Source organism: Eleutherodactylus coqui, chromosome 1 (genome assembly GCF_035609145.1).
Source record: "Eleutherodactylus coqui strain aEleCoq1 chromosome 1, aEleCoq1.hap1, whole genome shotgun sequence".
NCBI classification, from domain to species: Eukaryota; Metazoa; Chordata; class Amphibia; order Anura; family Eleutherodactylidae; genus Eleutherodactylus; species Eleutherodactylus coqui.
The window spans coordinates 399,190,902-399,210,320 of NC_089837.1; the positions used below are offsets into that span (position 1 = coordinate 399,190,902).

Sequence of the window (19,419 nt, forward strand, 5' to 3'; positions counted from 1 at the left end):
GAAAATGCTCAGAAATAATGAAGTGTATCAGATTGCATGGCCCTGCTATTTTAGACAGTAAATATGTTGGATAAAAGTATCCATAAAACTTTAATTCAAACGGGGAGTTACTCCCAGCAATTAAAGGGAAGCTGTCACCAAGCTCATGGTGCCCGCACACAGCATGACTTAGAGATAGGTCTGATAATCATGATCAGTTATGTACAATATTAACATGCTGCTGGTTTAAGCATTATATCCCAGGCTCAGGGACGAGTGACTGGCTTTTCCCAGCTGGTTTACTAGATCTGTGTATAGGGAGAGACCTGTCAGGAGAGACGTCCAATGGACACTTCTTTCTAGGCCCAGCAGATAATACTGGCCATGATCCAGTGTTAAAGCTATTTTCTCTAAAACATGGCAATGCTTTAGGATACATCCAACATGGGGTAGAAATGCTGCATATATTCCACATAGAAAATCCGTAGGATTTACAGTACAACCCAAGTGGGTCAATTTTAAGAAATCTTGTCCACATGGTACGGATAAAATCTGCATGAAATCCACAGCAGAACTGACATGCAATACAGATTTTAAATCCGCAGCATGTCAATTTATGCTGCGTATTTTCACTGTAGATTCCACCTCCGAATCAAAAGAGATAATACAATAAAGTACAGAAGTACTGCAGTGTATTCTCTGAGTGATCATAGGATTACATGTTCAAATTCCCTACAGGAACATAAAAAAGGAAAAAAAAATAGAATGGTAAAAAAAATATGCAAGTAAAAAAAAATTTAAATAAACTACCCCTTCTTTGCACACTTAAAAAAATATGTTTGGTATTATTGCATGACCCATGCAATACACTGAATCATAGAATGGTAGAGTTGGAAGGGACCTCCAGGGTCATCTGCTCCAACCCCCTGCTCAGTGCAGAATTCACTAAATCATTAAAGCTGAAGAAAGTTTTTATCCTGCACAGCAACACTTAAAAAAAGAAGCAAAATACGTGTTTTGTACATTTTCCCTCTCAATAAAACACAATAAAAGTAACTTAAAAAGTCATATAGTTTGTAGCCAAAATGGTACCAATAAAAGCAATCACACTAGTTCAGATCAACTAGTGGTGTGAAATAGAGAAGGATTAACCGCTCTTTTTGCTATGTGATGCAAGCAAGAGTGCAAAGAACAATATACTTGGATTTAACGCCTTTCGCTCCTCCATGTCTAGAAAATTAAAAATATGTCCAGGTTGCTTACCAAACTCGTGGAACCCAAAATCCTGGCTTCTTTTCTCCTGGTTTTAACTTCAGATTAAGATTTTTAGACACACTGACATTGATTCTAAATATGCCATGGCATTTTTCCTGAGAAGAAAAATAAAAATGAAATCACATAACTGTACATTGCAATTTGCAGTGGAACATGTTTTGCTTTTGCCATCTCTGCCCCCCTAACCTGACTGACTGTCACACTCTGGACGTCTCCCTATGTATATTGCAATCACTTCCACACAGTGTAACCTCCTTTCTCATCCTTATCATGCACCGTCTTAATCCTAAGATTTCTACCTGCTTTCACTTTCACTATTCTGTGCTATCAATCCCATGATGCATCAGCACATCACATGTTACAGCCTATGCCATCTCTGCCTACTAGGAGGATACTGCCATCACCTTCTCTATTCACCTAAATAAGCTACAGAGCACAAGTATACAGTTAGAAGCACAAGCTGTGATCTTCTCTATTATAACTGTATGACAGGAGCTGTGTGATCATCATCAGTAACTGTGAAAGGAGTGTCTGTGTCCCCTTCTAAAGAGCTTCTGTCGTAGGGTCCATGTAATAGCATCTCACAGATATTTTGCTGACTGAGAAACTGACTAATTTGAGAGTGCATAAACCCAAGTAAATATAGGCTGCTCAGAAATGAGAGCACATAACCCACCCCAGGAGAAGAACTCCAGAGGTTTCAGATAGAAAGGAATAATACTGGGGAACGAGCTACATAATGAATGAAAACAAAAATTCACCAGAGTGGCCCTTTAATGTTTAACGCAGCAAAAACAAAGAAAAGCTCAATAAAACAGTGGCCACAAGACTTACCTAAACTGTTCTCCTTGTTGTTGTTAGATGTGCTATTGAAATTTTTTTATATCAGGCCAATCTAATAATGAATAATATTTGGAATGAATGGATCCTGTTCATGTTACATTACAGTCTTCACAGGGTTTGGCCAGGCTCACACAAGCGTATTTGACTTGTATTCTTCATGTGCAAAGTACATGCATATAATACACGGTACATCGCGGCAATTCAAGTACACTGATTTTCGCTGTTACAGTAGCATTTTTTTTCATAGCGCATAATACACAAATTAAAAAGAATGCAGCATGTCCTATCCTACCATGTATTACACGCGATAAAACTCTATTTTTCTTTATGGGTGTGTGCTAAATGCTGGACATATGCAATTACATTGCGTATGTGGTACATTTATACGCAACTCAGCTAAGCGACAAAACGGGAAATGTAAAAATGAAAACCAGGCAGACTGCACATGGCGGCGTGCGTGAGATACACTATCAAAAATCGCTGCTGTACTCCGGCTCACACCGCGGTAAAGCGCCACGTTTCACACACACAGCGTTTTACCACATGCTCGTGTGAGCCCGGCCCCAGATACAGTGAAGAAGTAAACAAATGTTGTAATTTATACATTATAAGTAGAGATGAGTGAACGTACTCGGTAAGGGCGATTTCGCAATCGAGCACCGCGATTTTCGAGTACTTCACTACTCGGGTGAAAAGTACTCGGGGGCGCTGTGGGTGAGCGGGGGGTTGCAGAGGGGAGTGGTGGGGAGAGGGAGAGAGCTCCCCCCTGTTCCCCGCTGCTACCCCCCGCTCCCCTCTGCAACCCCCCGCCCCACAGCGCACCCGAGTACGTTCGCTCATCTCTAATTATAAGCGATCGGATGCCTAACGAAACATATAGACACCTTTCTTCAGAGCGCCTCTCCTCTATTCACATTTAGAAGTAGTTCTGTGCATGAACAAAGTACTAGACTTTCCAATTTCCAAGTGAGTTGAACAGCTGTTGTTATGAGTTTCTGAAAAGGAGAGATTGGATCCAAGAAGGGATGATTCAGTTTTGCAAACAGTTTTGTAGCATATTTTCCTATGTAATGTTATTTACAACACAATTTATTCATTCGTGCCTCACCTGAGCCAGAAATTACCTTGCTGCAAAGGTGACCGTACATATTAGACACAAGTAGGTCGATGGTTGAACAACTGTTGAATGAACAATCGCCTGGCAAACGTTTGTTTTGCAAATGCAACCATAAAAAGGCCTTTGTACTTGTTCGAACTAGCCATACATGTTCAATGACACTGGGTGCTAGTCAATTAAACCTTTCTGGTGGCGTTATTTTAAAGAAAAACCCTTTGTGGAGAAAACATCTTTTGGCCGGATGACAATTTCAAACATGGCTGACTTTTGGCCATTTTAATCAACTTTAAGGTTGTCTGTCCACAGGCGTAGCGATATCCCACGGCAGATCTCCACCGCCGGGGAGCCAGGAGCCAGCTGACGGTTCTCCGCACTGAGCTTATCTGACAGATAGGCTCACTGCGGAGAATCGCGGCAAATCGCCGCATGCTGTGATTTGAATCCCGTGATCTCTCCACTTGTAGACGCTGCGGCTGTGCTTTCCATAGCAACTCTATGGAAAGTTTCAGACAGCATGATTTGCCTGCGATTTATCACCAGTGAAATCACGCCTATGAACATGCAGCCTAATGTGTATGGACGCCTTTAGTCTAACTGTTGTAAAAGCCTTAAACTGTGTTTAAAGTATAACTGTTAAAACTCTAAATACCACAAGGCTAATATATATAAAGGCATATAATATAACTTACTCGGGTTTCAATAGTTGGATCGTTACATTTCGCAAGCTTTCCTGCAAAAAGCTGGACACCAAAACTGGCAAACACTAGCATCAGTGTTAGCAGAAGAATGGACACCTGAAAGTGGACAGACATTACATTAAGAATTCAGATGGCTTAACTTACTTTACTGTCATCACTACTGACAAGTCTGTTTAAAGTAAATTCTTGCATTCGCTATAAAATAATTCTGGAGCACCTTTTCTTAAAACTCTGTCTTGAACTGTTCCTCTATTATCCCACTAAACCAGTAACACCCAGTAGTCAATTTATTTATACATTTCCAGGAAAAATAACAGGAGCAGTACAAGACAGAGTTTTCCTTCCCAGTCTCCTTTCTGCCTGGCAATGTACGCTACATCACTAAATCAGAGTCTGACAGAGAGTGCCGAGCTATTGCAGTGAATGCTCATGCTCGGTGTCTCTGCAATAGATCAGCATTCCTTCCAAGCCAGTGAAGGCTATGTCACAGGGACGTGACCTTGACTGACCTACTGGAAGAGAATGTGAGGAATGCAGGCTTCATAACAAGCCAGCCGGCTGGAGGTAACGTGACCTGGTGCACTGGAGAAGCTCAGAGATGAGAAGATGCCATAAGTAGACTGCCTGCGAAGGAATAGGCGAGTACAGATTTTTTTTTAAATGACACAACCCCTTTAAGGATAGGCCGTCAACCTTTCTTCTGTGGAAGTTCGACCTTTTGGACCACTAACAATCTTCACAATGAAAGCGCTGAATTTTAACACCATCAATGTTTAAATCTTGAAGAACACCTTTAAAACCCACTAATAATACATACAATCAAAATCTATGAAGACAACAGACTTTTTTACCTTCACACCAGAAGGAGTTTGTTCTGTTTGCCTGTCAGTCTATAAGAATTTGCTATGCTTCCAGCAAGATGTTCTATATTGTACTGCAGAGCAAATTCTGATTTTGCAAACCTACATATACACATGACATGGTAGAGCGGACAAGGGAGAAGTTAGTTACTTTTGTTATATACAAAAGAATCATAGTTCCATCTTAATGACCGTATAAGACATTATATTCTCTCTTGCCATATAACTGATTACAAAAATAAGCTAAAATCAGATGTACTTAAAGTCAAGGAGTATAACCACCTTAGGACCATTTCGAGATATTGAAAACCACTCTAGCTATGCTTGCACAAGCTTTAACTCACTTTATTTATGCTTTGGTTTTCTATAAAAGCTTTTGTACATACCAGAAATATTTCCTTGAAGCCGCTGAAAAGTTCACGCACAACTTTCCTCATTTGAGGGACAAGCTTAAATATACGTAGAGGTCTCAAGCAACGTAATACCATTAAAAGCTGAGTTCCAGATTTAGCTGGAACATTGTGTGGCATCCAGCATAGGAAGATCAGGCTGACCTGAAAATTGTATAGGTAGATTTTTACTACTACATTCAAATGTCATATCACAAAACAGATGCACTTCAAGTATTGTTAGATTCTGTATGCACTTAACATATGACAGGTAGATAGTTGCAAGATATCCGCTACACCAGTGTACTTTATGTTAGCTGTGAATTTTAGCTCATAGGTTTTGTGTTTACTTATTTAAGGCATCCAAAATTATCAGAAAATTGTGTTAAATTAGCATTTTTCAAAATCTGACATTTTCTGCTTCTAACACAGATACGCATATTACACTAAACAGTTAATAAATAACTTTTACTATATGTTGGCATCATTTTGTAAGAATCCAGTTCTTTTTTTGTTTTTTAAGTATGTTACAAAACATAATAAGTCCAGAAGCAATTTTTCATATCTTTGACAACATTTCTAAAATCTATTTTTCAGGGACCATTTCAGTTTTTAAGAAGTTTTGAGGGTCTATGTATTATAAATGCCCCATAAATTACTGTATTTCAAAAACTGAACACATCAAAACTGCATTTAGATTTCATGGGAATTAAAGTGGAGGTAACATCTAAAAATGTTCACTTTTTTTGCAAGTTTGAAATTTTAATTTTTTTCGAAAACACAGCAAGAGTTAAGAAAAAAACAAAACTCAATATTTATTACCCTGATTCTGCCATTTTTAGAAATATCCCGCATGTGGCGCTAGTGTGCTCCATGACTCAAATACAGACATCAGAAATGAAGAAGTACCTTATCGATTTTGGGGCTTCTCTTTCATCACAACTTTCTCCAGGCCTCATTTTAGGTTTGCAGAGGCCAGGAAATGCCAAACATAAGAAACTCCCTTCAAAAACAAGTCCTCAAGGAATTCATCTAGGAGTGCTGTGACCATTTTACCCTCATCATTCTTTGGCGAGGGTAAAGGAGTTAAAGCAAAACATGATCAAAATCAGCCTTTCTTGCATTGTTTTTTTTTTTACAGCGTGTACTGTGTGGGATAAATAACATAATTCTAGAATGGAAGTTGTTAAGGACGTGCCAATACCAGTCTTGCAGGGGTTGCCTTTTTGTTTGTGGCTTTGCCATAATACAAGGTTTTTAGTGGAAAAATTGTGCTTCTTTCTCACTTTTTACGCAAATTTTATAACATGAAAACATTTTTTACTACATTTATTTGTCACACAAAGGGACACGAACATGTGATTGTTTTTTCGCTTAGATAATAGTGGTGCAATGTGTTAGGTCTAGTTGTCATTTTTCTCAATCACACATAATAGGCCGCAGAAGATGGCAGACCTGGAAGCAATTATTTGGCCTCTGGTTACCATGGCACCCATTGAAACCCTGCATTTGCATGTGTGGGGCCTGTTTGAAGCAAGGGGCTCCAGTTCACCTGGATACAGCGGTCAGCATTGACCATGGCATCTAAAAGCCCTTTTACAGTTTCAAGTCACTGCATGAGCGCTGATGTAACGCTCATGTCGTCAGCAATCGTGCAGAGCATTTAAACTAAAAGCCTTGCTGACGGCTCACAGGCTTCTCCTCTGCTTCTCGCTCAGCGCTTCATCTCCTACGCCAAGCGCTGAGCGGGGGAGCATTTACATGGGAAGAGAAGCCAGCAAGCCAACAAGGTTTTAAATAAGTAAATGCAAAACATTTCAACCGCGAACGACAAATGTGTGATTTTTTTTTTCGCATTCACACTGAACGATTAACGCCTAAATTCGTTCATATGAACAAATTTTGAGTGTTAATCGTTACGTGTAAATGGGTCTTAAGGCGTTACAGCAATCAGACATTAACGCTATTGGTCTCCGATTGCTATCCAATACTTAAGCTGTTAGAAATAGCCTTAAGCATTGGGACAGCAGTGCACTTAGAGCTATTCACTTCTTAAGGGGCCAGCATAAAAAGGCAGCATGTCAGAAGACGTACTCTAAACACTGTAAAAAGGCTATACAGCAGTCGTTAAGAGGCTAAAACAGAGAAAACAATCTAAGCTATCCTAAAGGACACCCTTCTGAAAAGGTCATCCCTGTTCTAGACCAGACTTTTCTGTAAGGGATTTTCCCACTTTGCATTTCCTATTTTGCACTGCTCTTGTTTGACAGGACCACCTTTCTGTATATATTCATTTTTTCCCCAGTTGTACAAAATAGTGCCAGCATATTGTAATACACTGTAAAACATTGCCACCATTAACATTAGTTGTTGACCCCAAGTGACTCACAATGCAGTATTGGATTGTATAGAAGCCATATTTGATACAATGTCCATAAAATGATTAACAAATTGCTATAAATATTTACAAATGATCAAACTTGTTCACTCACAAGATAAATGAATATGTCCATCACACCTCCAAAATCCCTGATAACAGCTGTGGGAGTGAAAAATAAGCCATCTGCCATAATCTTCAGGTTCAGTTCAATGCTCATGAATATTACAAAAACATACTCTGCAATCTAAAAGGCAGACACAAAAGCATCAGCAAGTTGAACATTGTACATCGATTCAGAGAATGGAGATGCCTAGAAGAATGTACCTGTAAAGTTGGCGTGTGCATTACCCTGCGGAACGGGGACTCAAACATCATGGAGATACATGAGCATATGGTGACAACAATCATCACCCAGTCCAGGTAAGTCACCAGTCCTAGCAAGTCACTGCCAGAGAACAGAAGCGGCTTAGTGCATTCTATATAATGAAACAATCTGTTTTTTCCGTAAGCGCCATAAAGTTTCTGAATGTGGCTAGAGACATGCGCATACTACTACTATAATGTATACATGATGTTCCCGCACAAAAACACAATTATTCACTTCTAAAAATAAACATTTGCAAATCCAAATCATTGTGCTTTGTTCAACAATTTACTGTCGCCATGGACACAAACTACCTTTAATTTATTGCTTCAGAAGCGAGGAAATCAGGTATTCACTGTAGATTTGCCAAATGGGAACAAAAGCTTGTCCGGATGATGTAAAATAGATCTAGATAAAACATCCCCTTCTATAATTGTATACTTTGTGTATTATGGTCATTTAAAAAAAATGTTGCAGATTTTGAAGCTATTGAAGCCTCAACATGCAGATCAGTATTGCCAGGTATTTACTGTTTAGGAAGAAGCTACAGCCTGAATGCATTCATTGAATAACCGGGGGAGAGTAAAGTTCCCAAGGTAAACTGTTCACTCTCAGAAGAAAAAGACATAGAGAGGGCGGCAGCATAAACTGATGCAAAAAGTTTGTTTAAAGGAACATTTTTATTGTTTCAGAGTTTTAAAAGTAGGCAACGTTTCAACCTAGATTAAGGTCTTTTTCAAGCAAAAAACATCAGAAACAGGGTATGGAGTCCATGTTCAGCAACTACTTTTAAAACTCTGAAACAATAAAAATGTTCCTTTAAACAAGCTTTTTGCATCAGTTTATGCTGCCACCCTCTCTATGTCTTTTTCATTGTGTGCTTAAAGGGGCTCATGTCCATAACCCCTACAGTGGCTTTGCATTTTTTTTGACTTTTTATAGTCTCTTTTTTCCTCCCCCCACTAGAATTCATTCTGTGGGTTGCTTTGTGAGTGCCATAGGCTTTTCCTTTTTGGTCACTCTCAGAAGAAAAGCCTTCCATAGAAGCCTTATATTTTTGCTTTGTATCAATAATTAAACGTTCTGTGTACAAAGCAATTAAAATTGGTTATGGGAGTTGCTAACAGTTTCCCTATAAAGTACATGCCTACCTGCAGACTTAACCATTATATCTAAGGCTTCATTCCTACAATGTTTTTGTCCGTGCTGTGGGAATACGTCTTAGGGCTGAATCACAGGTGCTATATAGACAATACTGCAAACCGGACCACCTAATGCCTCATGTTTATGGGCGGATTTTTGCTGCGGAATTTGGTACGGGTGTTCACCTCTGGATTCCACAGCAATAATCCTCCATAGCATGCTATGGAAAAACAATTCTTCATGCACACGAGTGGAAACCAATTGTGGTTTCTGCTCGTGGATGAAAAATTGCAGCATGCTCTATTTTACTGTGGTTCCCGCACAGACGGCTACCCTTGAAGTCAATGGAAAAAGTCGTCTGACCCGCAGCCCGTCCGCAATTAAAATTGCGTTCAGGTTACGGATTCCACAGAAAGAGCAGGAGACTAAAAAAAAATCTGTACTGCTTATGTGCGCCGCTGTCACGTCTGCACACATCTGCAGTACAGAGGAAAGAAAACACGGGCAAGTACACAGGGTCACTGGAATCCGCGTGTGCCATGGACGTGAGGCCTAAATAGAACTATTTACTGTAGTCAGTCAAACAGGCACCCTTGTAGTGTCTATTTGATTGGGATTTTGTTTGTTTTCTCTATATTTGTAGTATAGAATAGCATAGTTATCTATGCTATTCAATGCTACAAATATAATGAAAATAAACAAAATGCTTGTCAAATGGGCACCAAAAGCGTGTCCATTTATGGACAGTGAATAGTTCCATTTGGTGGATGCGTTTCAGTGCAGTTTTCAGCAACTGTGATGCAACCCCACAGTATACTGAAAAGCGCTGTGGGTACGAAGGCTAAGGGCTAATGCCCACAGACGGATTTCTGCCGCGTTTTCTGCAGCTATTAGGTTCTATTGAACCTAAAAGTTTTCTGTATTTCAAAGTTCACGCTGTGGAATTCCACCGCAGATTCTGCAGCGTAAAAAGAATTCACAGCTGGAGTTCTTCCTATTGTAGCCAATGGAAGCCGTCCATCACACGATACTTCCGCTGTGAGCACAGCAGAAGTATCGCATGATTACGTATCACCGCCGGCCACATCATGTGCTGTACTGCGCATGCACGCCGGCTCACCAGGTTCGACTAGTGCAGTGGATACGGAGAGGTGAGTATGGGGTTTTTGAGGGGCGCCAATACGGACTCCGCTGCGATATTCCGCTGGCAGAGTCCGACACGGCCATGGGCATGAGGGCTAACTCAGTACATGAAGAAATGCTTAATACCTATTTATTTTCTTCAGTGTTGGCTAGTAGATTTTTTTTTAGCTCTGTTTTGTCATGAAGCCAAGATAAACAGAAACTGTAAATAGATGCTTTGTCTAGTGGGGGGTCTCAGCTAGTAGGATGTCCACCCCAAAACACTTCTCTTTCACTGCAGTTCTGCGTGTTCAGATTGTCTGCTACTGGATGCACAAGTTCACCAGTAAAGCCAGTGTACGGTGTGCTCAATTCCATTATGGCAAGGAGAACACAATTATAAAGTACAAATAACTAAACCACCAGTGGGGAAAAGAATATCAGGGGACTGCTACATATAGTATATACTAAGGTAAATGAGCTTCAGGGCTCATTCACATCTGCATCACAGGTCCCACTTAGAGCCTTTTAGGCAGATTTTCATTAAAACCCAGAAGGAAATGGTGGAGCACGCAGCACTATTTCATCCTGGAGAACGGTAGAGGGCATAGCGCAACCTAATTATATTAAATTATGTCCACTAGGCGCTGTTCGGGTCCAGCATGTGTTACTTCCAGCACTTTTAGTATTACCATTCTCAATGGAAGCTGTGTGAACGAGTATTTACTAAGGAGAAAGCTACTTTAATTCAGCCACAAAGCTTGACTTCTCATGCTATAGTACCCTCAGGCACTTCACTAACCTAAACATCGCCTAGGGTAGACTCAGAGGGTGCTGAGCCAATGGCTAGCATCATTTTCCATTATGTTACAGCTTCATTTAACAACATAGGAAGAAGACCAGGTTTCTTTCTTGCTATTACACAAGTGCATAACGTACAGTGCCAATAATTCATTTAGAAAAATACACAAAGACTTATGATTGAGATAACGCGTCTTATTGGTATAGTCGATATGTGGAACAACATTAATAATGAAGAGAGCATTAGAACTATTGTTCCTCCCGTGTTCCACTTTCTGGGCTCTTGTGCAATCTTCTAACATTAATGACATATACAGTTCCTTATATCTAATCAAAGCCCTTCTTATACAACTAATCTACCATGAGCAGGAGCCTGTTAATCCTTTTGTGTTGATCCCTTTCTGTGCACATTGTGTGAGTGTTAATTAAAAACTGAGAAGTGTTACATAAAATGTTTGTACAGTAATAACAACATCCATGGAATTTCTCACAAATCCAAAGATAACAAATAAATACTGTTGTGGGATCAGCGGTAAAATAAATAGGAAGATAATGACATAGAAATTGAAAATTAATACGTATGCAGTAATTAGATGCTGTACTGATTAAGCTGGGAAGAACTGTTTACGACTTTCTTTCTAGACGATGAAGTTGTCCTTGTCATGTGGCTTTTCAGTTCTTATCTTAGTGATACACAGTATGGACCTGCCAGGGTTCTTCACGTTATGGTGTAAGCCATTAATTATATTTCCCAAGTGACATCAAATGCTCTCTCCTGATATGAATTTCTCTGACACAGAAAGAATCCAGACAATTTCAGGCCATTACATGGATTAAGCCCACATAAGGAGCAAAATGTGCTACAAAGTACTTTGTCTTTGCTGCAACAAAATCTGTTCCGTTTATGAAATTCTGACAGATTACAGCTGTAGAAACTTGTATAAAAGACCATTATAGGATTTGTTACTAAGAGTGGATAAAAAGGAAGATCTGTGGAGATGGATTGAACGGACTAAACAGAAGATGAAGGAAAGGGAGAGAATAATGAACATTATCAAAATGAGATGAAACGTGGCAAATAGCTTCTGGACACAAGCTGGAAAATACAGAGGGAGCTCTGCAAAGGAAGGGATAAATACAATGTAAATGCTAAACTCCGGACCACTGTTATACGATTGCTGGCTTATTACAGAATTATCTCTGATTGAAAGTAACACAGTATGTCCTGACAAAGGGTCATCCGCTCTCTTTCCTGTTCTTGTTGATGGTTTTAAGTAAAGGTCACTGATATACAATGATTTTTTTAATGTTTTACAGAAGATCCTGACAATTTCAGTGACATTTGTCAATATATGTTTATGGGGGCTGACAAGACTCTGAAATGTATTAAAATTTCATCCACACTGCTGGTATTGATAAATGCTGCACCTTTTCTGCAATTTCACTGTGGAAAATCCACAGTATTTCTGCTGCGTACAAACATACATAAGGCCAAATGCACACGGCCGGGCCAGATCCCGCAACGGAATCCGACCCTGTGCCTGGCCGGTGACCCCGGCATACCTGTCTGGATTCTTCATAATAAGTATTGCGGATGTGACAGCTGGCACTGCGGTGCACATACACAGTACAGATTATGCCGCGCCATTGCTAGGCGATGATGCGGATTCCACAACCTTTCCGCAATGATGAATGTGGAAGGGCCACGGATCGGACGGCTTCCATTGACTTCAATAGAAGCCGTCCGCACAGAATCTGCATTGAAAAAGAACATGCTGCTATTTTCCCTCCGCGAGTGGAAAATTGCAATTGATTTCCGCTCGTGGACAGGGAAAAGCGATTTTCAGCTGCATGTTTATGGGCAGTGTTTGCTGCAGAATCCGTAGGCAAACGTCCACACGGATTCCGCAATGCAAATACGCGAGTGTGCATTCAGCCTTAGGGCTTTCTCATACATACACGTTTTACCGCTGCATTTTGAACGCCGTGGTAATCGCTGTGTAAGGCTCACATTGTTTTCAATGGAGGATTGCAGACATGCGCTTGATTGCAGTGCGCTCTAGCGCTCTGATTTTCGAGTGAGGCCACTCTATTTTTCCGCATTTAGTGCACCTCATCAGCCATCGCAATGATGGGGTATGCTAAAACCCCACTGTTGGATGCAGGAACCGGCATCGGAAAAAGAAAGTAAAAGCCGCAGCAAAGCCCTGCGATCTAAATCGTAGCGCTTTACCGAGCGCATGTATGAGTGTGGCCGAAGTCTACACCTACGTGTAGTGCATTCTCCGTAGCGAGTTCTGTGCAGCGGAAAATACACTATGCATTTTTATGTGGATCCATGTCAAAATCTGCACCAAATTTGTGTAAAAATCTGCATGTAGATTTTGGTGAGGATTGCACCAACTCAGTGGAAGAGGTGATATTCTGCAGCATGAAGCTATTTCACACATTACGTAAAAAGGATGCTGTGAATCCGTACTAAAGTCTGTAAGGAAATCCGTACCAGTTTGTTGCAGAAATAGTAGCATGCGAATGAGATTTCCTGAAATACATCCCCAATGCTGTCACTATAAAATGCTGCAGATATTTGCAGCCAATTTTACTGCAGACAATCTGCAGCATCTCAGTTACATGTAAATATATCTCCAAACAAGGGGGTGAAATTCGGGTCAAAGTGCGCAGGTAAGAAATGCAAATTTTGATGTGGATTCGCACCAAAATCTGCAGCAAATGCACTATGTATGAACATACCCCAAATAATGGTAGGTCTTTTTATAGTGATTAGGGGCTGGATCTGTTTGACCATGTACATGAATTTTCCATAAGTTACAGCCCAGATCCCATCTCCCTCTGATTGTGCAGCTATATCCGCAGCCCTGAGGATTAGGGCTGGTAACATTTATAATACAGGACCTCTTATATGTAGGCTGTGTTTTATGGTTTTCTCTACAGTTGACATGATGTACGCTTACGTTTTCCATTATGCTGTAATAAAAATGTGGATATTTTTCACCAGTTTAGTGATTTATGGACCGTAATGTAGGTATTATTATTGGCCTCTGGCTTTGGTACAATTTGCAGTAATTGTAGTACAGAATTGCCTACAGATTAGTACTTTTATATGCAGTACAGAGCTGGAGATGCTGAGAATATATCTACCGAAACTACAGAAATTCTGATAGATGCTTATACAATGCGAATAGGAAAGACTGAGTTCTTGTGAATGGTTGGGCCTGCCCAGGCTGCATTCTGTTTTACATCTAGTAACGCAAGCATGTACTGTCAGTGACCGGAATTAGAACAAACATGAAACTGCGATCTTGTATGGACAGAGTTCTTCTTACTGTCCTATTGTCATAAAACTGTTTTGCTTTCATAAAAGCACTTTATGCTGTGACCCATATATTCTACTTGCATAAACTAATGTACATATTATAAAAGCATTTCATTTTTTTCTCATATGGCATTCTTCTGTAACATCTTCGATTTTTCTTTCACATGTTGCCCCCTGAATATTTCATATCATGGGGTGCAGATTAATCTCCATTATTTTATTGGAATTATTCTGGATTGATGCCTGTTAAGTTTCCAAACCCCTGGATACTGGAATACAAGAATTTTACTGTAGACGGAATATAAAAATGGATGTACTTACTACAGTTGGTGGTATTTTGTATTTTTCACCACTCCAGTAATTGGATCTGTTTTTGAGCTGTATAAAACATGAAATATAATACATCACAATAAGCAACAGTATTTCTTTCCAATAAAATTTGTAAATATAAAATAGCTAGAAATAAATAAAAAAATTTAAAAAATGATAATGCTGTTATGCAGGCTCTTCTGAAGCCAGTAAAAAAATGTGAGATTGTGTCACTATTAGGGCTCATGTCCACGGCTTTTTTACCGTGTATCACTGGGCTTTCATTCTTCCATGCACACCAGCGTGTGGACACAGCGTTTACATACAGCAGAGAAATAAATCGCAGCATGCACTATTTCTCTTCGTATGCTATGGAGCGCTCCCATGGGCTCTGTATCGAAACGCTGCCCCTACACAGGCATTGCGGGAAATGAAAAAAAAAAATCACACTGTGCATGCCCATAACATCAGATACTCAGACATGCACAGTGCATACCCGGAAGATATGGGATCTTTGCCAGCTCTCTGCTGGAGAAGAAAAAGGGCTCTGTATGTGTAAAATGGTACAGGAGATCCGCACCGTTTTACACATACGCCCATGGACATGAACCCCCTACTGTCAAGGGAAGTATCTATTAAGAATTACTTTGGGTGGCATTATATGTGTGGTACTATTATTTTGGGAGCACTATGTGGGCATTATTTTCGACTGAGGGTAATATATGCTTAGCACAAATATTTTGGGGGGCACTATGTGGCACAAGTTATTATCAGGGGCATTGAGCAGCAGAGCAGACATAGTATTAGGGGTAACAGCAGGATGACACTGTTAGGCCATAGGGTTGAGGGAGTTTGTGCTGAAAAGGTGGGGAGGATTGCTAGAAAAGTTAGGAGCCAAAGATGCTGGATTGCAAACTTTACAGAGATAATCAGTGGCTACAAGAAGCACCATGGCAGTCTGGGCTAAATAGAGAAAATGAGGAAAGAAAAGGTCTACAATCAGAGAAGACATCACTTGTTAGTTACTGGATTTAAAGTGGTATTCCGAAGACATTACCTTATCCCTTTTCCACAGGATAGAGGATACTTAGCTGATGGGTGGAGGTCCAATCGCTGGGACCCTAGGATGTTCAGTGTCCCCAAAAAGACTAACAAAATGAATGGAATGGCAGCGTGCACACTCGGACACTGCACTATTGATTTCAATGGAAGCACCAAAAATAACTGAGTTAGATTGTTCAGCAACCACCAGTGCTTGCATTGAAATGAATGGAGCAATGGCCGAGCATGCATGCTGCATTGTCATTCATTTTGTCAGTCTCTATGATGATTGGTGTGGGTCCTAGTGGTCAGATCCCCACTGATGAGCTAGTAATCCTCTGGATAGGGGATAACCTAATGTCACCAGAATACCACTTAAGGCTGGCTGCACACGACTGGGTTTGAATTGCGGAATCCACAATCATCTCCCGAGCGGACGATCTGCACAAATTCAAACCAATAGAGCATCCACATGTCTGCTCACACGAGTCGACAGAGACTGCGATTTTCTGCTTGCGGAAAAAAAATTACAGCATGCTCTATTTTTGTGCAGATTTTGTGCAGAACACTGTTGCACAGTCTCCACTTCGTAATGAATAATATCAATGCTCTTGTGTACCAAAAAAATTTGGCTGAACATATTTCTATTCCAAACCTTCAAACTAATGATAGAGAATTCATTTTCTAACAAGATGGATCATCCTAACAACTAAGTTGACTATAGCCTGCTTGGCATACTTCCCTGGCCTTTCAGCCCTGATTTGAGTGCTTGTGAGCATAGATGAAGCAAAAGCTGCATAAAAATCCATACGGCACCAAGGAGGGATAAAAGGTGAAGATTCCGCAAATTTGGGATTCAACAACTCCTGAGGAGTGCCAAGCATTAGTCAACCCAATGCTTTCATTCTACATAAAGGGGATGAAACAAAGTTTTAAATAAGCTTCTAATTGGTTTTTGTTGGACAAGTTGTAATATCTTGATATATGACCACTGACAAAAGGCTGTACTTTAACATATAAAATCTCTTTGTTTCTAGTAACTGTATATGTGTTAACACATTTTATTATACATAAATAAATGTTTTATTTGTGTCATTTGTAGAGATGAGTGAACGTACTCGGTAAAGCACTACTCGTCCGAGTAATGTGCTTTATCCGAGTACCTCCCCGCTCGTCCTGAAAGATTCGGGGAGCGCCGCTGCTGACAGGTGAGTTGCAGCGGGGAGCAGGGGAGAGCGGGCGGGAGAGAAGGAGAGAGAGATCTCCCCTCCGTTCCTCCCCGCTCTCCCCTGCAGCTCCCCGCTCCACGGCGCTCCCCGAATCTTTCAGGACGAGCGGGGAGATACTCGGATAAAGCACATTACTCGGACGAGTAGTGCTTTACCGAGTACATTCGCTCATCTCTAGTCATTTGTTTTTAATTGTTTCTGTATAATGTATATTTTGCCTGGCTTTAACAGGAAGCCAAGGTGCAGAGTTATTAGCTTCATTGACAAATCTTCAAACAATAGTTGGACTACTATAATTGTTCTTGGGTGGGGGTGGGGGGTAGATGAACTATTCAACATAGACTGATGATGAAAAACTTGTATAACTTTTCTGTAAGTCATATTGTTTGAATTTCGAAATTTACATTTTATAATGGAATAATTATAGTTTAAGAAAATATAAAGTTTGGATAACAGATTTTGCAAAAATGCATGCATTAAAAAGAAATGGAGGCTACACTGTTGTGAAAAGGGGTAGAAGTCACATGAGCAAACCCTCTCATTAGAGTTCATAGCAGACTGCCTTTACACAAGGGCAAAATAGTGTTACACAATGGTGCCACTTTGCAGCTAGTAGAGTAGGCAGAGTATGAGTGGAAGCAAAATAGTAACATAGAGATATAATTACTTATATGACTATGCCTGCCAAAAGGAATTACCCTTAATACTGTGCAGTGTGAAAGCATTGAATTATATTGTGAAAGTATTTAATTATATTTTATGCAGTAGTGTCTTGTGCATAATAATTGTGCTGTGTGCATAGCCAGACACACGTGTACAAAAGACAGGTATTGTAGTTTAACAAACAAGATCCCAGAGGCTGAGCATGCAGTTTTGTCATAATCAACCGTTGTCATGTTAAACTAAGAGAGAAGTATCACACATGCTGTGGACTTTGCATTGTTGACTGTGGGGGAAGACACAGTATATAACCTCTTGCAATGTATCAACAAAACAGAAGAGCTTGGAAGAATCAGTCTGAGTATTTCTCACTGTACTCTTCTCCAATGCATCAAAAATAATTAAGCCTGATTGATAAGGCTATGATACCCCTTGAGTATCACCTAAGTTACATGATGATTTTAACAATTTTGGTGGAAAATGCAAGCATGTGGACTGTTAAGGTCTCTGGATGGTAGACACCAAACAAACACAAAACCGCAGTGAGTGAGAATCTTGTTCTTACATGTGCTTTGTTTCTGTGAGCTGTTTTGTGAAAAGATATAGACCTCTTTCTATTTCACTTGCGGAATTATCAGTGTATTCAGTGTACTTTGTGTGAAAAAATAGACAATGTCTACTGAATTTGCAGTGTTTTTTGTTATATAAGTAGGGTCAAAAGATTCTTAAAGTTGAATACATAATGGTCCAATATTTCCCGATGGTTATGTAGTTACAGAATTTGGAGACACAATTTTAAAATTGCATATTGTTCTCCCAGTTGCATAAAATTGTGATCTAACATATATCATTAGAGTGTATTATGCACCCTGTTTAAAAGAGAGAATAGTTTGCACAAGGAATGTTCTCCCTTTACCCTTCTTTTTCCATAAGTTTAACTGCAACGATTAGAAAAGTACTGTCTGTTCTCAATTAACCCTGTGTAATCTGACAGACCACTCTTAAACAAAAGAATATAACATGTTGCGAGATTGATCTGTATTGGATAAATATACATTGAAACCTTAAACACCATTCTACTAGTATGAGACTGTGTTGATTAGATGTAATGGCTACATGATTGTTACTCTAATTGGTAGGTGGAGTCTGGGACTCCACTAATAGGTTATGACTCCCAGTAAGTGCCCTTTAGTTAGTTAGTAGAGATGAGAGAGCATACTTGCTAGGGCAAACTACTTGAGCGAGTAATGCCTTATGCGAGTGAGTACCTGCCTGCTCGTTTCTAAAGATTCGGGTGCCGGCGGGGAGAGCGGTGAGTTGCGGGAGTGAGCAGGGAGGATCGGGGGGGGGGGGGGGAGAGAATGAGAGATCTCCCCCCTGTTCCTGCCCACTCTCCCCCGCCGCTCCCCGCCGGCACCAAAATCTTTAGAGACGAGCGGGCAGGTACTCACATAAGGCACTACTCGCTCGAGTAGTTTGCCTTAGCGAGTATGCTCGTTCATCTCTAATAGTTAGTCGCTCTGGGAATGACAACTGCAGCAGGAGGTATATCATTGGGGGAATGATATTTATAGTGGCTGAAGGACAGAGATGACTCAGTGTAGGTCATACTTGATTATCTTAAAGGGGTTGTCCCGAGGCAAAACATCAAAATTTTAAATTAGCCCATTCCCCCTGTCACCCCCTGGCATAAAATAGCACTTTAAAGCGGTTTTTAAACAGCTTGCTACTCACCGATGTGATGAAATATGAACTTATAAAAATCTTCTCCCTAAGATGGCCGCCGGTCCTTTCCCAGGGATGCACCACGGTTTTCCTTCCATGGTGCACCATGGGCTCTGTGCAGTCCATTGCCGATTCCAGCCTCCTGATTGG

The 19,419-nt window shown here is 40.4% G+C and overlaps 1 protein-coding gene across 2 annotated transcripts in view; it reads right to left on the bottom strand.

The window, feature by feature from the left end:
* The window catches only part of NALCN (sodium leak channel, non-selective), a 421,791-nt gene that overhangs the window by 52,292 nt on the left and 350,080 nt on the right, over positions 1-19,419 (bottom strand). For both annotated transcript variants that reach the window (XM_066593014.1, XM_066593005.1), the window contains 6 exons: positions 14,627-14,683; positions 7,866-7,986; positions 7,654-7,785; positions 5,159-5,326; positions 3,904-4,008; positions 1,243-1,349 (listed from right to left, as the gene is read on the bottom strand). In XM_066593014.1, coding sequence (XP_066449111.1) covers positions 1,243-1,349; positions 3,904-4,008; positions 5,159-5,326; positions 7,654-7,785; positions 7,866-7,986; positions 14,627-14,683 — 690 coding nt within the window. The remainder of the gene's footprint in view (positions 1-1,242; positions 1,350-3,903; positions 4,009-5,158; positions 5,327-7,653; positions 7,786-7,865; positions 7,987-14,626; positions 14,684-19,419) is intronic.